The 24,777-nt window shown below is 42.1% G+C and overlaps 1 protein-coding gene across 1 annotated transcript in view; it reads right to left on the reverse strand.

The window, feature by feature from the left end:
- The window catches only part of STK4 (serine/threonine kinase 4), a 44,702-nt gene extending 19,964 nt beyond the window's left edge, over positions 1–24,738 (reverse strand). Inside the window, exons 1-10 of the mRNA XM_057365899.1 lie at positions 24,629–24,738; positions 21,897–21,977; positions 20,922–21,050; positions 18,949–19,063; positions 18,266–18,430; positions 17,659–17,826; positions 16,973–17,110; positions 16,173–16,301; positions 13,700–13,886; positions 1,830–1,987 (exon numbers count right to left, since the gene is read on the reverse strand). Of these exons, the coding sequence (XP_057221882.1) occupies positions 1,830–1,987; positions 13,700–13,886; positions 16,173–16,301; positions 16,973–17,110; positions 17,659–17,826; positions 18,266–18,430; positions 18,949–19,063; positions 20,922–21,050; positions 21,897–21,977; positions 24,629–24,660 (1,302 nt within the window). The 5' untranslated portion in view covers positions 24,661–24,738. The remainder of the gene's footprint in view (positions 1–1,829; positions 1,988–13,699; positions 13,887–16,172; positions 16,302–16,972; positions 17,111–17,658; positions 17,827–18,265; positions 18,431–18,948; positions 19,064–20,921; positions 21,051–21,896; positions 21,978–24,628) is intronic.
- Positions 24,739–24,777: the final 39 nt, after the last annotated feature.

Raw genomic sequence — 24,777 nt, forward strand, 5'->3', positions numbered from 1 at the left:
AATAWTATGACTTTTACCCACAGTTAGCCATCAAATCAATCAATTTTTTSCCAAATGAGAAAAATACATGRTTKTAAGTCTTTCAATACATTATACAAYGTGAGCTTGCTATTAACCCTCAGATAAGGACTATGCAAACACCCACGTTATTTATTAAGGCTGCTTTCAAGCAATTTTCTCATCCTACAGAAAAAAAAAAAAAAAGTAGCTCTGTTCCAAAATTTACATGCAAGGCAGGCTGGTACAATCACACACAACTGAACTGGAGAAACACATACAGCTGGGAAGTGAAAATTCTACAAATTACTTCACAAAGGTGACCCAAAGGCCGATTTATTGCTCGCTTTTATTGCTTCCAGCACACTGGGAATCTGTGCACAAGGCAATGCTGCAGTACCAAAGGAAATCAGTAAACAGGGTCACGTGTGTCAAAAGAGCTGCTTTTCMTGCTCTAAAAATATTTGTGGGTCCTGTTTGGTGGAAAGGCACCGACCTCTGCTTGTGTTGCCTGCTGTGCCCAGGGGAGCACATCCCACTCAGAGGAAATACACCACTAAATTTGTTATCAACCCAATTACAAAGTAAAATAATTACAGCAAATTTCCCCCTGGGCCATCCTCTGCACACTACAAAAGACTCAGAAGAGATAGTCCGAAGCAGCCCATCTCTCCTGGGAAATGCCACAGGTTGAAAAGCAATTGTTTATCATTCAATTAAGGTACAGCACGAGGCGAATGAGATAAATGAAATATTTGACTCGACTGGAATTGTTTGTTGACCCAGACTCTGCAACACACAGGCAGTTTAAGGTTTATTTGTGCACAAAACTTATTTATGCCTTGAGACCAAAGAGAAAGGAGTGCAAAGAGCTACGAGGGAGGGAATGCAGGAGGTCCCCTCAGCTATTCTTTGCAGCCTGAGTAAGAAAATAAGAAAAGCAGCAGCCAAGGCAACAAAATCACAGCAGTAAATCTACACAGTCTATAGRAAGAGAAGGAAAAACTCCAGCTATTATTCCAGCCTCAAAACCAGGCATCTCCTCCAGTCAYGAATAGCAGAGGGATTTTTCTTTGCACACTTTGTAAAAATCACCAGCTACTGCCTGGACCACAGGCAGCACGAACAGGCAGTGAAAGGGCACACAGAGCACCGAGTGCTTGCAGGGAAAGATCACTGAAGAAAAATGAAGAGGGAACAATGTTCAGCATCTTCTGATTTTTTGGAAGCAAACGGGAAATTTTACATTTTACAAAAAAAAAAAAATTCAATCAAATTTATGAATAATAGCTCTTTCTCTGAACKACTGAAAAGTTCCTGAAAATTCTGAGCATGTCAGCCTTAGTTATAAAGAATGAAAATAAGGAKTTGGAAAGAGAAATGAAGACAATCTTGATGTTTATATAATAAAAYAAAACCCAGTGCCAAAGCTTGAGAAAAACAAGGAAATTCAATGGTTCTAATACTGTTCTTTGTCAAACACTACACACTGAGGATCTGCATTTTCCAACTGCCATCTGGATGTTTATTTTTTAAAAATTTTAAATGCGTAATGAGAAAGTAAAGCAAGACAGCTTATATCTTCATATCCTCAGGCTTTTTTGTTCCTTTGTTTGCTTTTAAACAAGGAAAGTTTACAGATAATGACTGGCTATGATTACTGAGAAACACATAAAGAAAACGAGTTTTTCAAAATGCCCCATCCAAATGCATTAGCAATTAGAACCTCCTCAAGTTTCCATTAGTCTGTCAAAACAAGAAATAATCCTATGGCAGCTGACTAAAATTCTTAAAGATTGTCACATTGATTGAATTTCAAAGTATAGACTTACAAATTCGTAGTCTCCATCCTGTGGTACTTTCCAATCAGTTGAATTTTTTGTCTGGCCAGACACATTCTTCCCAAAGCTATTGATTTGATTCTCCTTCTCCTTCTGTTCAAAATATTCAAGGAATGATGGTCTGGCTGGCTGCATCGTTTCATCCCTCCCTGGAAATGTTAAAAATAATAAAACAATAGTTGTTTTGAAAAACACAGTTTCGGTTATACAGCCCTACATCATGACCAAAAGTGATTTTATTTTTTTAGCACGCACTAAATCACACAGCACCGCTAAAGCACTTGCTAAAATACTATTTTTCAGCAATCATAAAACTGACTTCACAGTGAGGAAAGTGGAGAAGGAAAGCTGCAAACCCAGCACAGAAGTGATTGCAATGCTGGAGGCCCTGGCCCCTGGAGCTGCAATCCATCCCTGGCAGCAGAGCCCAGGTACTCAGCACTCAGTGCCAGGACAGAGCAGCTGCTGGCGAGACAGGATGGGSATTTTCATCCCAGACAGGTTCCATGCACTGCAGAATAAGCAACCTTCAAAACCAGAGCTGGTTTACAAGCAGAATCTCACCTTTATATTTGTGAACAGAGCAGGACAAAAATGAGGCTTTCAAAGACCACAAACACCTTATAAATACCACACAATTTGCCTTGGGTACAAGTGGTCAAGTTTTCTATATTGTGTGTGTAGAAAGGCTTATTTAGCTTGCAAAACTTCTTTTTTTTTTTTTTTTCCTTTTATAAATACTCAGTGGGTATTCAAGTTTACTGCCCTAGTTTCCTTTTTGCAAATGAATTCTTCTGAACTGACTTTCTTGGTGGAAGAAAGGCTCAGACTGAAACAAGCCAGATACACAGATTAACCATTCAATTCCAGATTYTAATTAAGAAACTCGGGGTCATAAGAAATGGGAGGGTGGCTTCATTTGTMGGGTGACGACAGCACAATGAGGAAGGAAGTGATGAAATGTGAAAGGGTGGAAATGCTGATTCCTAACACAGACAGCAAAAAAAGCCAGCACAGGAAGAAAACATGAAATTCAACTTCTCAGCAAGTCAAGGTCAAAAGGTTTCCAGCATCTCCAAGAGAAAATTTCTCCAGCAATGCAACCAGTCCAGCACCAGATGCTGCCCTGGCTCTGCACAGTGAAACTGTCCTGAKTCACAGCACAGCTAAAACCTTGAGAGGAGTCTCAATCCAAGGAAAAGGCAGGCTCACACAGCAAACACACCCTAACAGGGCTGCAGCACAGGACCATGGCAGCTGCAGACACAGCTAAAKGCTGCTCACAGCTTAATGCCACTGCACTGCTCACGATGATGAAATGCCCCACCAAAACCTGGGAGCACCACAGAAGCAAGMACTGTAATCTACTAAATGGTTTTGTTCTGTAACACAAGGTTCTCTCACCAGAATAGGTTACTCATACTTGAGGCATATGTTTTAGGTGATGCAGAAAGCATRATTTTCAGAAAGCAGGATGGAGATTGGAGTTAACAGAAAATGGCATCAGAACAGCCTAAGTCTGGACTGTGGAAATAGGTTCAGTGCTGAATGCCATAGGTTTGAAATAAATATAATCTGTCAGGCAGGCAACCAACCAAGAGTGTAGAGCTTCAAASAGGCACACAGGGGATGTCCTGTGATGGGCTGGCAGGGTCTGTGTAATGCAGAGACTCTCCCACAAGAATCTGTGCAGAAGGCAGGCTGTCACAAAACAGCCCTCTCTAAGGACATTCAGCAGTGCTTTCCTCTTGAAAAAATATTAGCTGCTCTGGAAACTCATTAAGATTTAATCAGAGAATATTATTCTTGCATATAAAATTGCCACCCAGTGATCCAGAACTTCCCTGGCAGACTCTGTCTGATCCTCAGAAAAGCGGATGAATTCCTTGGTCAGCTTCAAGATACTCCAGGAAATTATTTGTCTRTAGACAAATGTTAAATACTGAACCAATTTCTACAAAGTATGAGAAATCTTGGCAGGACATTTGGGTTGTGATACTGAGGGAAGTGAGGCTCTGCACAGCCCTAAATGTCACGATGCATTTTGAAAAAGCCCTGCATCGTTCTGCCTCTCCAGGGCCAGCTGAAAGCTCAAGCATGAACTGAAGTGCTGATACTTCTGCACCACGACAACTGGAGCAAAGASAAATTATTACACCCCTGGCAGCAGTTCCCCTTTTTWAAAAAACAAAACTAAAAAACTCATCATACATAATTAGATCAAGAAAGACACCTTCAGACCGGCAGCGTGAAGGTCAGGCAGGGAACACGTCTGCGAAGTAGAGAACAGATTTGCTGTTGGGAATAATTACTGAAATACAATCACAATCCAATTACTGCTGAGTGATAAAACATTTATTTRGAATGAAGTAAACACACCCCTTGTACTCCGCTGCAGCTCAGCCTGCTTGAAGCAGGAGGTAAGTTATTACGGACAATCACRGCAATGTTTAATACCAACTAATTTTGTAGAAAGAGAGGAATTCATAACTAGCCAGGCTAATCTATACACAGCTCACTAACAGCCAGCCTGGGTCTTGRTAATTCAGACTTCCTAGGGGGAAAAAAAGAGAAAAACTAAATCATGCTCATATTTTGTTTCGAAGATTATTGTTTGCAGCACAGGAGACTTTGAAAGCAAATGTTTCACTCCAGTGGTGTTGGCTTATTCAGTTCTTTTCTATTTACTTTTAAAAAAACTGTTCAACCCAAACAGAGCTAAATTCAGAGTGTCAGTTGAAATAATCTTGCTCATTTTCTCACATCTTGTGTTTTACCAGGAACTGCAGTATTTGCACTGCAGAGTTCCCACCTCTCCATTCTGCCCAGGTCCCTCTGGATGGCATCTCTTCCCTCCAGCCAAATGCACCACACAGCTCAGTGTTGTCARTGATAAAAGGAACAACAGGGAAAATAACACACCTACAGAAGTTTTTCTTGCCGCCCTTGATGTCCCTGGCCATATTTAATTCTATCAGGGTTTTAGCTTTCCTAACCTGATCCCTGGCTGCTCAGACARTCTCTGTATTTCTCCAAGGCCAGCTGTCCTTGCTTCTGTCCTCTGCAGGATTCCTTTTTGTGTCTGAGTTTGTCCAGGAGTCCCTTGCTCATCCAAGCAGGCTTCATGGCATTTTTGCCTGACCTCCCCTTTGTTGGGATGCCTCGCTCCTGAGCTTGAAGGAGGTTAGCCCTCAATATGAAAAAGCTTTTTTGTGCCCCTTTTTTGCCTGCATGATGTTATCCCATGTTACTCTACCAAGCTGATTCCTGAAGAGGCCAAAATCTGYTCTCCTGAAGTGCAGGGCAATGAACTTTGTGTGTGATCTCTTCACTGTCCCCAGTGAGGTCAACATACAACACTGCATCTTTATTTAGAGTTGCTTTGTTTTTTAACTGATGCAAAATGGAGATTGCTAACTGAACCTAAAAAACAGGGAGAAAAAAAGATAATAAAAAAGGAGAAGTAGCTGGGATGCAGATCTAAGGGATCTGAAATTTTAGTTGCTGCTATGATCTCTGTAGGGGTGTGGATGCAGGGAGACTGACAGAAACGCTCCCGGAGACAGAAAGACATTACACCAAATCAATTATCATCCCAGCACGACTCAATTTCTTTTAGTCAATCTTTGCACTTAACAGCAGTGTCATCTTTCCAAAGATGACCTGCTATTAATTCAACACAAGAGTCACACCACCRTATCTTTAAAATTTTGGTAACAGGCAGCCGAAGACAAAAATCGATCGCTGCTATTTGCAGAGGCAGATGCTGCTGAAAGATGACACTGCACCSAACGTGCCTGTGCCAAAAAGCATTTAACTTCCTAATTTTATAGGGTTAGGCTAAAATATGAACATTGGACAGAAAGTGAGATCACGACTGTGGTGGAAAAGAGCCTTTTATGAGAAGGTCACCCTGCGGTGACAAAAAAGGCTTCACTGTTGCATCTATTTTGGAATCTAAAGAGTTGCTCATAAGGATGAGCCATGAGAGCTCCCTGGAGCCATTAAAGGTCTATCATTTAGATATGCAGTCATCTTTTAGGAGCTATATTAATTACACAAATGGAACACCACAGCTCTGCTGGGGCTGGTCCAGCTGACTGCAGAATTGCAGGTTCAGAGTGGCTGTGCAGAGCCACAGGCRCTGGGAGGGGTGCTCAGAGCTCAGYCTGTGTCCATGAAAACTCACAAGTGTTCCCTGGTTATAAAGCCATGTTTAGGAAGTACAAGGATATCAGTAACGTTGTGTGTGAGAACTGAAAAAGGTGTGAAACCAGTGGGTCCAAAGGTAGAAAATGCTCTAAGTTGTGCACAATAAATATCGCTGTAAAGTTTGATTTCTGTGCTATCCTTCAGCACATGTCCAGCTGTATGTGATGCTGTGCAAGCTGGAACAGTCCCTCTCCAAGCACAAAGAGCCCAGACAAGCCAAAAGACAAGTGACAGATATAGGCAGGGCTCTGCACAAAGCCAGCACTGGGTGCTCTCCTCTGCCAGGCTACAGCAAGGGCAAAGTGTAAGGGAAAAACTGAACAACAATCTGCTCCTTTCCAAAAAATGTCACCTGTCTGAATAGGTGAGGGAATGGAATAGGTCAGTCTTAGGGCTGACTGCAGCTTACAGACCACCTCAAATCAAGCAAAAGATGACAAAGAAGGTGTGGAAAACCTTCAAGTCATCTCCATTTCCACATGATGCTGCAGAGAAAGCAGAATGATAAAGAAGAAACAGCCCAGTCAATCAAACCAGCAAGGGATTTACTTTTCAATCCCAGCAGTGAAAAATATCCATGAAACCAGATCATTTGCTATCATTCAGCCCCAGAAATCAAAAGACTCATTTYGTTGATTTTGTCAAATTAGCTCCCTCAATTGAAAATTTTCAGAAGCTCACGAGCTTCAAAGGATGCTTTCAAAAAAGAAAGGAAGATTTACAAAGTYCTTCTATCTATCTGAACAGGCTTGCTGAGCAATGAAACTGAAATTTCTGCTTTTCTCTAAAATTATTCTTCTCTACCAAACTTCACATCAGAAGAATCCTTGTTTTACTATTCTTTCCTCTTGGAGGGGATTGCTAAGGTCTACCTATGGTGAATATTCTGGAGTTACAAAGTTATTCTGGAGTTCTCTTGTGATAAGAAAGAAAGATAACCTCAGCAACATATTTTGTCTGCTCTTTTCTATACAGTTAATACTTAAATRCCTATTCTTGAAGTCACAATGATTAGATTTCCTCCCTATACCACAAAAGTTGGAGCTGCAGTTATGGCTGGGAACAGTCAGGAGATAATGCTACAAATTAATTTACAGAGACACTGACATAAATCAACAACCATGAAGTGATCAATCACTACATCAGTGATTTCAAACTAAAATATGATCCTTGATAGATTTGTGAGTATTTGTCAAAAATTCAGAGGCTGCAATCTCTACAAAGTCTTAGTCCTCAATAGTCTCAGCAAACTGCTGCAGCTTTATATTCAATTATGTAACTTTAAGACTGAAAATATATGTTTAGGATGCACAAAAAAGTGCCTGGTGATCATGTGTAAGCAACACTTCATTAATATTAAATTTCAAATGGACCTGCTGTTTTATTTGCTTTGGGCTATTTTTGAGAGATCACAGATGAAGTTTAGCAGCTGGACAGCATAATTTGTACAGTCTGAAGAGGACTGAGTCATTACAAGCTGCAGAGCAGAGAGATGTCAAATTATTCAACCAGAGCAAAAATTGCTCCATCATTAATAAGTTCATCCCATGGCAAGAGGAGCTGAAATTTCCTCCTATTAAAAGCAGAACAYGTAACACCTTTATCTCTTTATGAGGACAAGTCTCCCCATAATTATAGCCTATCTCAAATTAAATCAAAGCAAAACACTCCCAACAGGTTCTGCTATTAATAAGAAACTCCTAAATGAACATAAAAATTAGCACTAGGTATCCTAAATCTCTGAGTGAATAAGGTGTGAAAGACATCTAAGGAGAAGAGTAGCAAGTCACCCAAAGCTGCAGCATCTACAGTGAGAACCCTTCCAAAAATAGGGGAGGAAATCCTCACAGTAATTGAAGGTGTTTTAGACCAGGTTACCTCCTTTAATGTCTCTTTTGCTTTAAATCTCAGACAAGATTATAAATATAAAGCAGTCTTCTTCCTCCATCACGAATTTTCAGTGGACACCTCATGTCTTTCACCTCATTAGCTTGAAYTRCTAATTTWGTCCAGCAGCCACAGCACAGTGACAGGCAGTGAGAGGAGAAGGTGCATCGAGAAAGAAGAGAACATTTCCAATTCTGCATCCTCTGACTCTGCTCCTGATAAATCATAAKGAGGAACAACCTCCTCATCAGCCTGCACGTCCAGCACCTGTGGGTAACAGCTCAGGCTCCCCAGATGGCASAGAATCAAGTAAGCACTTCCTCTCTCCCTCTCTATTCATAAGCCAGAAACTCATTTGCTTATCTGGAGAGAACAGAAAACAACATTGCAATGAACATTTTTTTCCCCCGAAGCTTGAAWATCTGCTGGTAAAAACAAATCTGGTTTTGAACTTCTGCAACGAATGACTTTAGAGTTTACACTTTTTCTTACTCCTGCTCAGGAATAAGGCTTTCTCCAGGGTTTAGTCTGATCCAGTAGAGAGTGAGTTTATTCTCAGAAGAGACAGGTAGGCTCCARTTTGCTCTACGTGGAAATGCATGAATGTGTATGAGACAGAGATGTACTTATTAAGTGATTTATTACTACTCTGTCTCTTGGTTGAGTCTCTGTCTCCTGTACAGTGCTCAGGACTCTGTTACTCACATCTCCCATCTTCTCCAAGAAAAATGCTTCTGTCCAGAAAAAAAGAAATAAAAAAAATTCCCCACTTTCTATCCCCCACCATCCTAAATACACAAGGGCTCAATAATAAACTGTTAAAATTAGCAAAAGTAGCTCCTTCCTCCAATTTGTGTCTCTGAAAATATAAATATTAACAGATAATAAACTTCATCTTAGCACTGAAGCTTTGACAAACCTGCAGGACAACCAAAGGTGGACAAACATTCCACTTATGTCCTGCACTTAACTTCTCTTCATGCTTCAATCTGCACAGAGCCACTATTACAATTACCAGGGCCAGTGTTCAAAAGGAAAAATAAAATACAACAAAAACCCCACAACAAAATGACAGCAAGCACAACTCCTCCCATCCCTCAGAAACGCTGTCTGCATATCCACACAGATTATTACACTTAAACAAATTTTGCTGGCTACTGCTTATGGCAGGCTTGCCAGCAGGGCTGCTATTAGAAGTCAAAAAGCAACAGGAATATTTCTGTGTTAAGATTTGTATTCTGCACACCCCAAGAGTGGCAGTAGGATGATTCTCACAGYTCGAGAACAATTCAATCAATGTAGGAGTTTGTATAAGCAGCGTGTTATTTAAATGCATAACGCTGAGAGTGTTTTATGGTTCAATTATGACTAAATGGACCAATTTGCTTTAAACACAGAACTGTACCACTGGACATTAATAACACTAAGTAGTGGGAAGCTGCTGCAAAGAGCTATTATTGTCCGTGGAGAAAACCAGAGGCAAAACAAGTACCTTTGGCCAATATCTTTGACGCACACATGATGTAAATCCTGACAAGACGTGGAGTTCTTCCCCCCAGTAGCTGCATGAACAATTTGGATAACGTGCCACTGCACTTTTCTGGACASCTAATGGTATCATCATCCGTGGCTACCTCAGCTATACACCAGCAATGCTTCAGTCAATTACAATATTAATGCCATCACAWAATCCTCCTGCCACCCATACTCATTCTGTCACAGTTTTTACAGTCATTGCTTTACGTGAAAAATCTCAGGTTAATTCATGGGGAAAAAACGTTTTCTGAGTCTTGGCAGAAACATTTCTCTGGCTTGGGTTTAAGTGTCACCCACTGGATGTCTCGCACAGCCACCAAGATGACAAGCTTACTCTGAATCACTTTTCAAATAGGAAATTGCCAAGTTTGCATCTTAGCTCATTTAATTTGCTAATGAAGCCCAAATCCCCCTCAAAAGGGGAAATACTCTTTAAAAAAATGACACAACCAAGCTGAGCAGTGTGGGCATGGTAAAAGCACAACAAAACCCAAACCACCCCAAACTGTGTAAGAATGAGGCCTGGATTTTTTTTTTTTAATTTAACATTTACAAACTATTAAGGATTTTTACCAGCCCATTACATTATCAAGGTAGAAACAACAGTGTTATTAAATTTTCTGGTCTCCCTCTGCACCAGACACCRCACTGAATGTCTGCCACATGGACAAAAAACCCACATCCATAATCCTTCCCCTGTCTCCAGATCCTCATTCATCTCAACCCAAAGACCAGACAGCCCAACTCAAAATGCTGGCATTTCTGCATTCTCCAACATAATTCACCAATTATTTGATGCTTAAACAAGCAAGATGTACTTTAACAGAGAAAACAGGGCAGACTATAGTACTAGACAAACTAGATCCAATTTCACTTGGATCTGATCAGATTGCAGAGTTCAAAGAAGGCAATATTATTATGAAATTATGTTCCACCCTTTAAATCAAAGGGACAAATTCATGCCAAGATTCCACTATCTAAACAAGCACTGCAAGTAAAGCAGGAAAAGCATAAAAAGGAGTAAAAAATACTGCACTGTTTACTAGCATGATATTTTCTCCCATAGAAAAATTTAAAAAGACGTTCCCAGATATATTAACAGCTCAGAAGTTATTCYAGCTCTCAGACACAATGGAAATGTCTGTTACTACAAATCACTATTCATCTATAGTTCTTCAGCTACATTTAAAGTTTTCCTGGAATAGTTTAACTGCAATCCATAAGTAATCTTTCAGCAATCGATTTAGAAGTAAAATGTGTCGCAGCACAATTTAGTATCTGCAGTCCCAGGCAATCACTTGAGTGCTTTCAGAATGTGTAACAGAATGTCACAGTGACATTTTTAATGCTGCCTGACTATTTATATTGAGTGCCCAGAATAAAGCCAAGCAAATGAAAGAATTTAAGCAAACACAATTACAGCTCAATTGACTGCAAAACAAAACTTCCCCTACAATGTAAAATACTGGAATTTAAGATTCCTCTGAGCCTGAGAAGTTACAAATTGATTTATTCAAGAACCACTTTCAAGTCTACTGAAAGTTGTTTGCACTTTCAAGGCTATTGGAAGCTATTTGCTAGAGATTTCTAAGACAATCCTATCTATAAARCACTGAAATATGATGCTTTAAACACTTTTTATATTAAAAAGAAATACAGCCAAACGAAAAACTAGTTAAGACACAGACTTATTTTTTTTAATTAGACAAAGGCTAGAACACAAATTCAGAAACCTGAAGTTAAAAAGCCCAGGACACCTAGGGAAGCTATAATGCCATATAAAAAAAMCCAGAAGTTTTTTATTGGCTTAAAAATAGATTATATTGTGAGTCATAACACCAACTGCCAAAAAAATATATAGATGTCTTTAAAAATATGAACCAGTGAAGCTCCTTCAAACTCAGTTGCTCCCAAACAGCATTATTACAATTTATATTTAAGATTACAAAAAAACACTTGCTCCAGAGGGTTCTGCAGCAGACTGATGAGCTTTAGGGCTAAATCCATTTAACTGAATGTTATGAATATGCAAATGGCAAGCTGAAAAATGGAGCTGTAGACAATTCTCATGAAGGGCAAGCTGCTCAGAGACACTGCCTTGCATCCCCAAAMCAAACTGAGAACTGCTCTGTGCTCCAGCATTTCAGAGTTACACCAAGGCAAGGGGGAGAAACAGGTGTTAAGGCAAAGTTACCATTTCCATTAACAGCAGATTTGCTGGAATCAAGCTACAGGCTGTTCAAATGCAGCAGAAACTGCAGAAGAGTGGGATCACTGGGCATGGAGTGTCCCTGGGTTACCCCACCTGCAGCCAGGATCTCCAATGCTCCTGCAGCACCTCTGCCCCACAAAGCTGTGAACAGAGCACAGAGCACCAAATGAAGAACAGAGAGCTTTTCAGAAGCCTGGAATCTAAGGAGGGTTTAAAATAAAAGCTCCACTTTCCAGTCACGGAGATCTCAAAGATTTGGAGCTTGTAGTGGAGCTCCCTCTTGAGGGTAGAGGCTGCCCTGGAGCAAAGGCAKCGCTGCATCCTCATAACTCATTCTGCTCCAAACCACAGCGTGTCCTTGCAAAAGAGATACTATCAAAGGCATCTCCTCGAGCCTCTGAACACACTTCACASACAGCACCAGGTGCTTTTGAGTTACAAGGGCTGCAGTCTTCAAAAGATAGCGAGAAGATAAGCACGTGTCAAACACAGAGGATAAACTCAAGAGGTGCTGTACTCACACRGTGCTGGAGCACCAGACAGCAAAACCTCTGATATTGTGAGCCATGAAATGGAACAATACACAGGGATGATGAGAAACTGTCAGTGCTGTCTGTTGGTAAAAAACTGCAGCTTCACCAGGTTTATTTAATACTGTTGAAACGTCCCTCWGTTTGGATGACATTTTAGCTACTCTAAGCATCAATCCATCTCCTTGCCAGACCGACCTTGTTCCACCACACCACTGCCTCTGTCACCTCMAGCTGTTCCATGGACTGACACCTCTGGGTTTTAATGTGCTGAATCACACTGATCAAAGTATGGAAAAATCTTTAAAGGGATTCTGCTGAAATTTCACTCTCCAACCCAACTTTGTTCCACAAGCTTCTAAGGGCCCTGACAGGAAAGATGCTTTCAACACAGAAATTCCTGAGGAAAGGGTTTTTCCAAACTCCCCTTAAGAATGGTTAAGGCTCAATATCAGATGGCCAAGGAAGCCTTTGGAAGCAGTGCCAGAGCCCAGAGAACAAGCCCTGCATGTGATGGTTGTATTTGAGTACAGCTGAGCTCCCAGTCAGCACTTTCCTCAGTCCTTGAGCAAACAAACATCCAGGCTGGCACACTGAGTCATCCCTGACTACCTCTGCCTCAGGACTCTGAGGTTAACAAACCAGTGGGAACGGAGTTCTGTGAGAATCCATCATTCAGAAAAGATTCCTTTTCCTGTAGTCATACTTTTCCAGGAAGGCTCTCCCTGCCATTTCTTTAATCAAAGAAACATTTTCAAACCTTTTCCAGCTCAAGCTGTAAGGTCTTCCACAGACTATCAGTCACAGAATTTTAAATCTTACATCCACTGACAAGGCTTGTAGCTTTAGTAACCTTCCCTCTTTTARGGCTGAATGGATTTCAACTTGAATGTCTGAAACAACAACACAGCTCATTCAATTGTCCTCAGTGATTGCAGTAACACTGAAGAAACACACCAGTCCAGAGATGCCAACCCCTCCCACWGMATGTCTTGCTGTGCTTGAAGCCTGMAAGGTTTTTGTCATTTCATAAATCTGGCTGTTCACTGGATGCATCCATCCCAAAGCAGACTTGCTGCTTTCAGATGCCAGGTTACAGGCAGATCCTCTTCTAAAGCGACACACATTTTTTGATTAACCCTCTGTTAGAGTCCCCCTCTACATTCTGTGAAAAATACAAAACCAGCAAAAAAGAGCAGCCAAAAAAAAAAAAAATTACTAGCTGGAAACAGATCTTATTTGATTAACACAYAACTTGTGGAAATTGTGTACATCAGCTATACCAAAAGCAAGACTAAAAAGCATGGCTTGAAACTTGGACCTAGAAAGGTTTCTCTGCCAGAGGGCACTGACTTAACAGTTTTGGCTCCCTACAACCAAAAGACACAATAAACCACCAAAAATATCAAAGCAGTTTGGGAACACACATCATAGCCCACATAAAGACTTAAGTAACATTCCAGAAGTCACAGATGTTTCCTTACTTTTCATGGTGCCCTCCTCCTCTTCCTCCTCTGTGTTTATGACCATTGTGCCCAGCTGGGACTCCAGGGTGCCATCGTGCTCGATCATGGTGTTGGCTCCATCACTCATGGTGTTCACAGCTCTTATTGTGCCAGTTTCCTCTCCACTCGCCCTCACCATGGTACCCGAATCCGTCTCATCCTCCTCCTGTTCAAACATGSCACAAATACAGATTTTACTGATGGTGCTGAAATCCAATGAAGAATGTATTTAAGGACACTGGCAAGTCAGACAAATTCAGAGGTTTTTACAGACACACACAGAAGCGATGTTTGGCTCCTGCACTTTGTTCTCTCCCTGTCATCTCCAAACAGCTAATGAAAAGTAATGAATACTTTCCTGMCAGTGTGATAAATAGGAGAACAGATAAATAATCAGCAGAAACCTCTYGGTGCAAGCTGTAGCTCATTTCTGAGCTGGTGACATGTCTGTAAGAGTAGATTGGAACACTCAATCAGTCATTAGTGTTCCTATTTATGCTGCCAGTTCTGACCCTAAACCACTTTTACAGCTACTGAGGAGTCACCAGGGACTTGACAGCAACAGGTCCAAGTCAGGAGAGTGTGTGGCACATGGAAAGAAAACCATCATCCTCCTTTTTTTTCTATTTTTAACATTTAGGTAGTTTTACTTGTTAAAAACTTCAGGAGCACTGARGAAAAATGAACTGCACTTTCAAATCTCTGAACAGGATTCAAATAAATTATCAAAGTTTAGTGATTTTTTCAGTGAAAATTATTTTTTCTTTCCATTTGCTAACAGAGACTAATAACAGAAGTTGGAATTCCTGTTGCCAAGGCTTAAGAGACTGACTCTGTARGAAAACACAAGCTCTTCACACCAATTCCAGCAGGGTAATTTCCTRGCACAGAGTTATGTTAGCCAAAGGTTTCATCAGGTGGTGTGTGCTTCACTAAGTATGGACTGTGACTAGGATTTCATGAAGAACAAGGTCAAGATTTCCACAATCCATTTAGTTTCTTGGAAATATGGACCAGCAATCCAACTGCATGAAAAAAGTCCCTTTCTAGATCTGCAGTACAGTTTTCAGGCATCTCACCTTAGATGAGATGCTCATGTTTTGTTCTCAGGATGAAGTTCACATTCTTTATGTGACCGTGGCCTTACTGATGTGTGATAGTGTTAGAGGGAAAACACACGGGTGTTGCACATCAAGCTGTAATACTTCATCTCAGTGTCATGGAAAGAGAGAAGTCACCTCTCCAYATTCTGGTGTTCAGAGCATTGTACCTGTTGTGTCAAGAGTGTCTGTAAAATTTACTTTCCAACCTCAAAACCAATAGCAAGAGAAGAGGGAACTACATAAGATGTTAATTGAGGAAAAGTGATTTGGTGTGGAGTTGAGTGGGTGAGAGGAAGTTTGTTAACTTTGTTAAATTTGTTAGCTACACATCATTTAACAAAGGACTGCATCAGAAGTTTCCACAACACTTGGGAAGTGYTTGGGAAGCTTTTCTGCCAGTAGAGAAGCTTGAGGAAAACACACACACCAACAGAGAGGACTCAACTCCATGACACAGACACCATTTCTCAGCACTGCAATCCCAGATCAGTCAGAAATGAAGGAGGGATGGCAGGGACGAAACTCAGGGCAGGGACAGTACTCATAGAATTGACATTATGGCAACATGACCAACCAAGTTACTTCCACACTGAATAAATATCCAGTCCTAGACTGCAAAACCAGATGCACAACGTGTTCAGCACAGACACCGTGGACCATGCTGCTCAAGTGTCCCCCCTGAACAGGGCTGGCATACAATGCCTTGTGTTGCCCATTTCATTTATTCAGGCTGAAGCAGGCAGAGGCTCAAAACCCAGATTTCAACATGCTTCCCAAATCCACATGCTGTAACCACTGAAACAAAGAGCCAAACTGAAATTCACAGCAAGCCCTGGACACTTCCCATGCCCTCACCTCWGGCTTCTGTCGGTTGCTCTTGTGTAGAAGAAAGTTTCTACAAGGGATGTTCTAAAGCACAACAGTAAAACAACACAACAGACTTACATCACTGTGCATCAGAGATGATATTATTATTATTCTATAAGAGGAGAGCAGTCTAARACCTGAATCTACAATGAAAAAAGTCTCACTACTGCATAAATAATCTAATCCAACTGGGAAAACGCATAAAGTCTTCTGCATACAGTACTTTRTAGCCATACTTAATTCTCACTCTCAAGCTACACTGTAAGGTGAACAGCACCCCACACAGGCTGCCTGTCCCACTCAAATACAGCTTGAGCATGGAGCAAGCATCAGGTTACACGGTCATAAAGCAGAAAACTCCAGAACCAAGTCAAATCCACTGGCAATTGGATAAAACATTACAAAAAAAACCACAAAGTAGTTAAGCCTTATGAAAGGAGCAGGAGTTTGGACTTTGCACGCTGTTGTTTACAAATACTCACTGAATTTTCTTCATCCTCTTGATCGAGTTCACGCTGCTGTGCCTCTTGGCGTTTCAGCTTGATGTCCATTGCTTCATTAATCAGGTCCCGCAGAATTGAYACTCCTTTGGCACTTTTAACAAACGGATGCTGAGAAATATTTTAAAAACAAATTAAGCACAGCATCCAAAGCAGGAYATAACAGCAAAACACTCTTACTATGGCCTACTTCAAATCAAATTAAGGTTTAACTCGAAACATTGCTAAAATAAAAACTCAGTTCTTCTGTTTGGCAAAGGAGGGAGATCTTCCACCCTCCAAACAAGATCATACTCCAAGGGCACTGCTGATGTGAGACCTTGGGCTCATTCACCTCCCAAAACTCTACTTACTCCTTTCCTTAGCTTGGCTGTCAAGAACCAATTACACAGACCATTACCATGCCCAGAACATTCTGAGCAACCACTTACATTTAGCTCTGCCCTGTTTAGTGTTTTAAGAGACAGCTTCTTGGCAGTGCTGGTGGGAATTTGAAAGTAAAACAACAAATCCAAAACAAACCAAACCAGCAACAAACTCYGAAAGCCAAAACAACAAAAACAACCCAGAGAAGACAAAGGAAGTTGAAGTCAGACTGGTTCTTAGAGAAGAAGTGAAAAGTTGAAGTTCAGCGTGAGATTTTTAAAATGAGTTATTAAAAAGTAAAATGTGTAGCGAGCTGGAGCAGCAAGAAATGAAACCAACATCTCAAGAGCCACASAGCACAGCCTACCATGGGCAAGCCTCCCCCAGAACTCATGTTCTCCYAAGAAAAGGCAGACCTGCAGAAGCTGAGTTGCAGTGGCTCGCTGCTCCGGACTCTTCACAAGACACTGCTTCACAAAGTCAGTGAAATTGTCCGACCAGAGCTCTGGTTTCCGGAACGTTGGAGGYGGATTGGTAGGAATCATGAAAATTGCCTGAAAACAGAAGAATATTCCAGATTTCCAAAACAAAGCTTAAAGCCAACAAATCAACACAAATATGCCCAAACACAAAAACTGGTACTAAAGAATAGTGGACTTTTCAAGGRACTGTCTCTGAGGAGTTTGTGCCAATATCACACACAAATCTGCTCACAGGAAACGTACTTTTCTCACTAGCTGCTCACATCTGGCGGAGCCATTATATGCCCCCAAAAATGTGAATTTGGCATTTTTAAGTCTTTAAAATGTGTGCTTGCATTCTTRAAAAATTCCAATTTGGATAATCCAGATGAAAATACGTTTATTCACATTCAACACAGAGCGTCAGCTATGTCTTAACGGAAGACTGTGATTTTTAATTCCCATGCAGATTTGTCTTGACAAACACCTGTTTTTCATTTAATCAACAGTACAAGGAACTGACAGAAAACAACTTGCTCTATACATTAAAAGCAAGGCTGCCTGCTGATTCGTGCTTCAGCCAGCAATAACAGCAAACCTTTTCCATAGAGCAAAACATTAAAAAAGGCCGTAGTCCTTACCCTCATGGGATGAATATCTGCATATGGTGGCTTCCCTTCAGCCATTTCTATTGCAGTGATTCCCAGAGACCAGATGTCTGCCACACAGTTATACCCAATTTCCTGAATCACTTCTGGAGCCATCCAAAACGGGGTTCCTATAACTGTGTTCCGCTTTGCCATGGTGTCCTGAGCAGGAGGRAAGGATAAAGATGCAGACAATGGCAACTGTGTTAACCACAAACAGTCATTAATGAATTATCACCCTAATTATCTTGCACACATGCAGATTATTAGACTCAGCAGGACTGGAATACGGAAATCTGCAAAGAAGAATTAAAATGTGCTCACAGAACTTAAAAATATCCTAAAGAAATGAGCAAATGCTATTGCAAACCATTACTTAAGTGTAACAGCTTCCACAGAGGAAGATCTGCTCTAATTYTGCTGCTGGTTTAGCATCTCATGTTGATATAAAGTGGTAAAAACCAGCTATGAACAATTTGTCAAAGTCTCCACAAGCCCATCACACTCACACACAGGTTAAAAAGATGAACTGAAATAATAATATCATATCATCATCAATAATATCATCTCTGATGCACACAGCCGTCCTGGTTTTACTCACTGTAAGTTGTCCTGCCACTCCAAAATCAGCAAGTTTAGCATGTCCCTCTGTATTTAGCAATATATTCCCAGCTTTGATGTCCCTGTGTATTTTCCTCATAAAATGCAGGTATTCGAGTCCTTTCAGYGTTGATTGTACTATCGTAGCAATTTCTTCCTCTGTGAGCTGAAGAAGAGAAGAGTTACTGCCAACATATCAGTGGCTGAGACAAAGCACTACTTTGCTTTGGTCTGTATTTTACTGAGATTCCCTAATTGCAACTTAATTGCTTTCATTAAAGGTTGCCATACCGATGGGGAMTTAATTAGTGACTTACAGCATTATGTACCAGAATTAGATTGCACACATATACACACCTACAAGACTTCATATACCATAACTCTTTCTCAACTAGTAATTCTTATCTTGAAATAGGCAAAGTAGGGTCTTATTTGGAATCAATCTGGGTTTTCAGGAAAGCCAGCACACCAAAATCTGCTCCATCAATTAAACAATCCAGATGGCTGACAACATTGAGTTTTGGTTTTCTCATTTTCAGAAAAATAAAGGACCTGCAGCTCAAGTTATAGCCAATGGTTGTGTTGGGCACTGAACACTGAGGATTATCCCCAAACTGCTCAGCTTCCTTGAGCTGCTGGACACCCATATTTCCTATCCATACACTCGAAGGAGGAAGGACGTACAGTTTTATTTCGTAATCGAATAATGTCAGACACAGATCCAGCGCCGCAGTATTCCATCACTATCCACAGGTCTGTGTTCTTAAAATAGCTGCCATAGTATTTCACCACATGAGGACTATGAAAAAAGAAGGAAAAAACAAATGGTCAAACACCAGTAACCCACATCACTGAAAAACCACAATACACTGCAGAGACCYTAACTATATTTTAGAAGCTCAGGGTTGAAGTGCCACTGAAACTCTGATCAAAARTATTCCAGAACACCCTGAATTCTGCACAGGGCTAGCACAGTCCTGCCAAGCCTGTTCCCACAGCAGGGCTCATATGACCTGCCAGTAAGTCACTCCAGGGAGCCAAACTGYCTGACAAATCCCACGGAAACAAGGAGCAATTAGCCTTCAGTCTGCTCCAGCTCCCTGAACCAGGTTATAACAGGGTCAGTGCTGGGGCAGTACAAGGGAGTGGGAAACAGGCCATGGCAGTCCCTGATAAAAGCTGCTGCAGAGTGTTTGCAACCAAAGGGAAATATTAAATAAAGTCCAGAATTTACTGGAAAACAGATATCATGCTCATTAAGAGGCATGTTCCCCCACTACCACACAAACCTACTTGTCTCTATAATTCAGTCCAGGATATATTTTAGGATGTCATTATAACCTAAGACTCACCCTCAGTCAGCTATCTGGCTGCCCAAAAAGCAAACAACCTAGTAAAGCACATTGGTCAGAAAAATTATGTGTCCTCTGGAATAAGATACTGTGATACTGGAACAGGTAAAGCAGAAATTAACAGAAAGACTGTCCCTGATTTGATGGGAATGGAGGTAAGGAATAAAAATGTGTTTAATTTATTCTCTGCTGAACATTTCCTAATGAAAAGCTCTAAAACTAGCAAGTCAGTCACACTGCATAGTGTCCCTTAATGCTTGCACAGAAAATGTGATGCTCCAGCGATTCACTCCCTCTGCTGTTCACAACTGTAAAGTCTCATTTTAGGCCTTACAATACCAATATTTAATTTAAGAGACATCTAGTAATTAATTTCAGGTTACATGGTAAGATTTTTCAGGGAGAATTTCTTTTCAAGGCACACTCTGCTGCCTGCCCATAAGTCATCTTAATTTATAGTGAGAGTAGAATGCAATAGAGTGACTGGGACCACAGTTTTACACTGCTCATGTAATTTATTTTAAATGGCCTTCCATGCAGGAWGTCCTTCAAAATAGTGTTTCTTAAKGCCAGATTCATAACACTAGAAGAAATGGCTTTATTTTAAACTTTCAGCCTTGGACACACTTTGAGAGGGKCTTCCCTACCCCAAACTTTCCACTMGCTAAGTMACTGCAGCATMTTTTCCCATKAAAACATGCACMGAGAGGGACAACCATCAGCCCAGAGAGCTGCCAGCAGGTTATTCTGGGGATGCTCAGGTCAGCAGACAGTTTGTACTGCAGCAGAGCCTGCMCAGGCAGGACAGGACCGGGACAGCCACCCCAGCAGGTGACAGCACATGCAAGAGCAGTCATGCGTTAGTGCCTCTCATCCACGTGCCCTTTAAAAAAKAAACCAAAAAACTCCTCCTAACAGTTTTCTACGCCTTGTTGGGAAGCCACCCTCCCTGTGGACATGGGAGCTGCTGCTCAGCACACAATCAAGTTACCACTGCTGAGCAAGCGACGGAGCCCGGGCAGAACCGCAGCGACTGCTCACACGCTGGGCTGGCAGCAAGCGCAGGGTTACTCCACTCAGCTCAGTGCTCTCTCTTGCTGAAAGCTACATTTGGGTTGTCTTACCTTTGCTCTACCCCAATGGCCAGCTAGCATGACTCAGTGGATAGCAGGTAACTTGATTGTACAAGTCCRGCCTTTTAAAAAACATTTAAGGCAACATGGTGGCTTTTATTTGATTAAACTCCACTTTACAGGTGATACTTTTCCTTGCATCCCCCTACGGGGTTTTGCAGCACATGCTTACCTGTCACATTGCTGCATTATGGATATTTCCTTTATGATTTCTTGCAGGTCAGATTCCACAGGGACTTGTTTAATTGCAACAATTTGACCCGTTTCTTTATGGATGGCTTTGAACACACTGCCATAAGAACTAGAAAATAAAATATTAAACAAACAATGAATATAATAACAGTTTAAAAATGCAAATGTTATGGATTTGCTTTTTGCAAGTGTAACCATCAGGTAAAACATTAACTATCCTTTCATTAAAAATATTTTGTAATTTAATGTAAATAATCATTCCACCAACTTCTAAACACTGTAATGCAAGTAAGTCARCACACTGAGAATGAGAAATGAGCCAACCATCGTTATACTGACTATAGCTTTGGAATGGCCTTTTGCACAAATTCAACAACAAAAATTCTCTTTTTCCAGCATAGAGTACAAGATGAGCGTCAGTAAGAACTACAACTCTGGTCAGAGAGGTTTGCTTGTTCTTGTCAGATATTATCACTCTTATTTCCAGCTTCTTTACTTACAGCAGCCAGGCAGATTTACAACTCAAGTCTTTTCACATGAACTGCTTAAGGCAGTGAACATGTCACTCACTGAGCATTCCCATGCTGCTCTGCCTCACCAAGTGGCACAATGTCACTGAAGTTCGCTTCCACCAGGCAGATCTTCCACAAGAGGTACCAGGGATGAACTACAAAACCACTCAAGTTCCCACAGAGCTCTACCAACTCCAGGCTGGCATTTTTCAACAAAGTTTTAACTCCCTAATGCTGACCCATAACTTAGTATTTGGATCAAGATATCACACTCTTGGGAAACAATGCTTCATTCTGTTACTAACCAAACAGTCACTATGTTAGTACCTTTCAGAAATAGGATCACAACAAAGTGAAACATCAGAGTCCACTGAACACACCCCCATTACACAGATGAATTCTCAGAGAAATGTACATTGGGCCCACTGAAACAYAACACATACCCTTCTCCAAGCTTCTCCAGGACATCAAAAACTTCTTCAGGTTGTTTRGTTAAACTGTCTTCATCTAACTTCTTCAGCTGCCTGTTTGGGCAAGAAGAGAGAAATCATTACATTTAATTTCATGGCAGTCTGGGCTCTGCCAAAACATAGGAATAAATAGCACCACTCAGACATACAAAAGGTTTGGCATGCAGTAAATTGATTATGAAGTWAGTTTATTTCACCTGACGAAGAAACTGAATATTATTAGCATCAATAGCAAAAAAACACCAGGAATTACAAACAACAGATTGTGATCAGGCACACAAATCTACAGCTCCTCTTGGTAAAAATCAGTTTCAGGATCTATATGYTGGTGGTCACATCTCAACAGAGAACAGCAGAGTCTTGAAGCCATTGAACATATCTGCTAAACTCCAGTATCTGGAATGGAAAAATAGCTACCAAAGCCATGCAAAAGAGAATAAAATCTTCTCTGATGCTTARAGTATGTGTGGAATATATTTGTTGGGTGGCAGAAGGCAATACTGATCTCACCTGTATATCTCTAACATCAAAAGTTCAGCTCTTAACTTAGTGGGCCTGGACATATACTAGGAAAATTGTATTGGGTAAAAGAAAAAGGAAGCTGTACCTGACTTTTTTTAGGAGCTGAATGCCATTCCTATTAAATGTGCTGCTACTAAGAGTCAGCTGAAATAATTTTGAGGGAACAGAAAATGTGCCATGTACTGTGATTCTTCACACAGCCCCCCTGCCTCAGGACAGCTTTCAAGGAGATTCTGTACACAAAGCAACAAGAAGATCAATCATATTTGTTTGAGTCTACACTGGAGAGCTGTTCACCAAACCTCCTAAAACAGCTAAGGACTACATAACAAAAAGGTCTGAAAACAGTATTTTATTGTCAGTGGTAAGAGTATCCAACAGCCCACAAACAAGCGCTCTTTCATTTTCACATAAACTAAAAAAACCAGAAACAACAATAAACAAAAACCAGCCAACAAAACCCCTTCCAAACTCCAGAAACCAGCTCACRCAAGTTTTTAAAACACAGAACCTTAAGAGTCTCTAAGTTTTTAGCACTGATTGGTGTTTGAAGCAAAACACGTGTGATTGCCTGCAACTACAAATTACTCYTGAAACCTCCTACAGCTGCTGCTAAAGATCAGGACTGCAGGCCTAGGAATACTAATTTTTATACTAAATATATCACTTTTTTCCCCGAATTTCTTCAGAAACAGAGTGAAAAACCATGCATTGACCCCTGGCTATTATGTTTAYGTACAAAAGCCACATGGGAGGAGCAGCTCACGCATGGAGCACATACAATGGCTTCCTGAAGCAGAGGAAACATTATATAGAAGCAGACGCAGGAAGTGGTGAAATACTGAAAGTAGCTGCTAGCTTCCCTGCTCAGATAAGCATTAAACAGAATGTTACTTGTCCTTGTGAAAATGGAGAGGGAAGAAGGTGTGAGAAAGAGGGGGAAGAAAGTAAYACATGCACCAGAAGTCACATAAGCCACCATTCCCAAGGAGCCCAAAAACTGGCGACGCAAGAGGCAGACCCTTTGTGCTGAAACTAAGATGAGGCCTAAATTCTACTGCATAAAAGGAAAAGAGAAAAAGCTTTTCATATACCCAAACACCATGACCAGACAACTACAGTGCTAGCAACRAAAAGTCTAACTTTTACTACAGACCAGAAGCCAAATTACTTTGCACTGTCCTGTTTCATCGAAAGCACTCMCTGCTGCCTGACACACGGCAATTCTCCTGGATGCTTATACCACACGGATATAACAGYAACAGTAACAGCAACACAAACCCCAATCTCACCTTTGTTGTTATTCAGATCTAATCTTAATAACCTTGCCCACAAACACTAGCATAAGCAATTATAGAATAAAACCAAGCTCCTTTTTTTTATTATTATTATTATCAGCTCCATCTCTGTTTAACAAAACGGACCAGTGCCCCTGGGGACCAGCGCCAGCAGCTTCCTTTGTTCGCTACCGAAGCGTTCCCCGGGCCCCAGCTGCAAACCACTGATAGGATTCTGACACTGACACTTGGTTCAAGCCGCCGCCAATCTCCAGCTCTGCCCCGCAGCCCCGGCCCGGCCTGGCAGCCCGAGATAGGGCACTCACGGCTCCGTGACTCCGGGCTCGGTGTGCCCGGGGTGCCCGGACACGGAGGGACGGCGGCAGTGCCAAGGCTGGGCACCGCGCCCGGACACGGCACCGGGGCACAGACCCGCACAAACTGACCCGCGGCGGGAGAACAAGTGACCGGGGCTTTGTCATTCACCCGGCACGGGCAAGCACAACTCGTACAGCCGGTGTGCCCTGTGGCAGCTCCCGCAGCGGCGCAGGCAGCGCCTTCTCCCGCAGTTTTTCAGTTCAAGACCTTTTCCCCTACCTGAGCGCGGGGCTGTCCCAGCAGGGAGCTGCGAGGCGACAGCCGCCCACGGCCCCGCGGCTCCGGGCACCGGCAGCGCCCCGGAGAACCAGGGGGTCGGAGCTCTGCGGAGAACCAGGGGGCCGGAGCTCCGCGGAGAACCAGGGAGCCGGAGCTCCGCGGAGAACCAGGGAGCCGGAGCTCCGCGGAGAACCAGGGAGCCGGAGCTCCGCGGCCCCGCTCCCCCCGCTCCCGGCCCCGCGCTGACAACAGGGCGGGTGACACGGGCCGGAGCATCCCCGGTCCCGGCAGGGACACACTGGCGCTTACCGTCGCGGGTTCCGCAGCTGCACCGTCTCCATGGCGGTCTGTCGAGCCRGCTCCGTCCCTCACTGCTCCATGGCACCGCTCCGCGCTCGGCCGCCGTTTCCGCCCGCCGCCGGATGCCAGCGGGGAGTGCCCGCCCCGCTCCGGCGGCA

This window comes from Malurus melanocephalus, unplaced genomic scaffold (genome assembly GCF_030028575.1).
Source record: "Malurus melanocephalus ecotype Western Australia unplaced genomic scaffold, MMel_1.1 scaffold_59, whole genome shotgun sequence".
NCBI lineage: Eukaryota > Metazoa > Chordata > Aves > Passeriformes > Maluridae > Malurus > Malurus melanocephalus.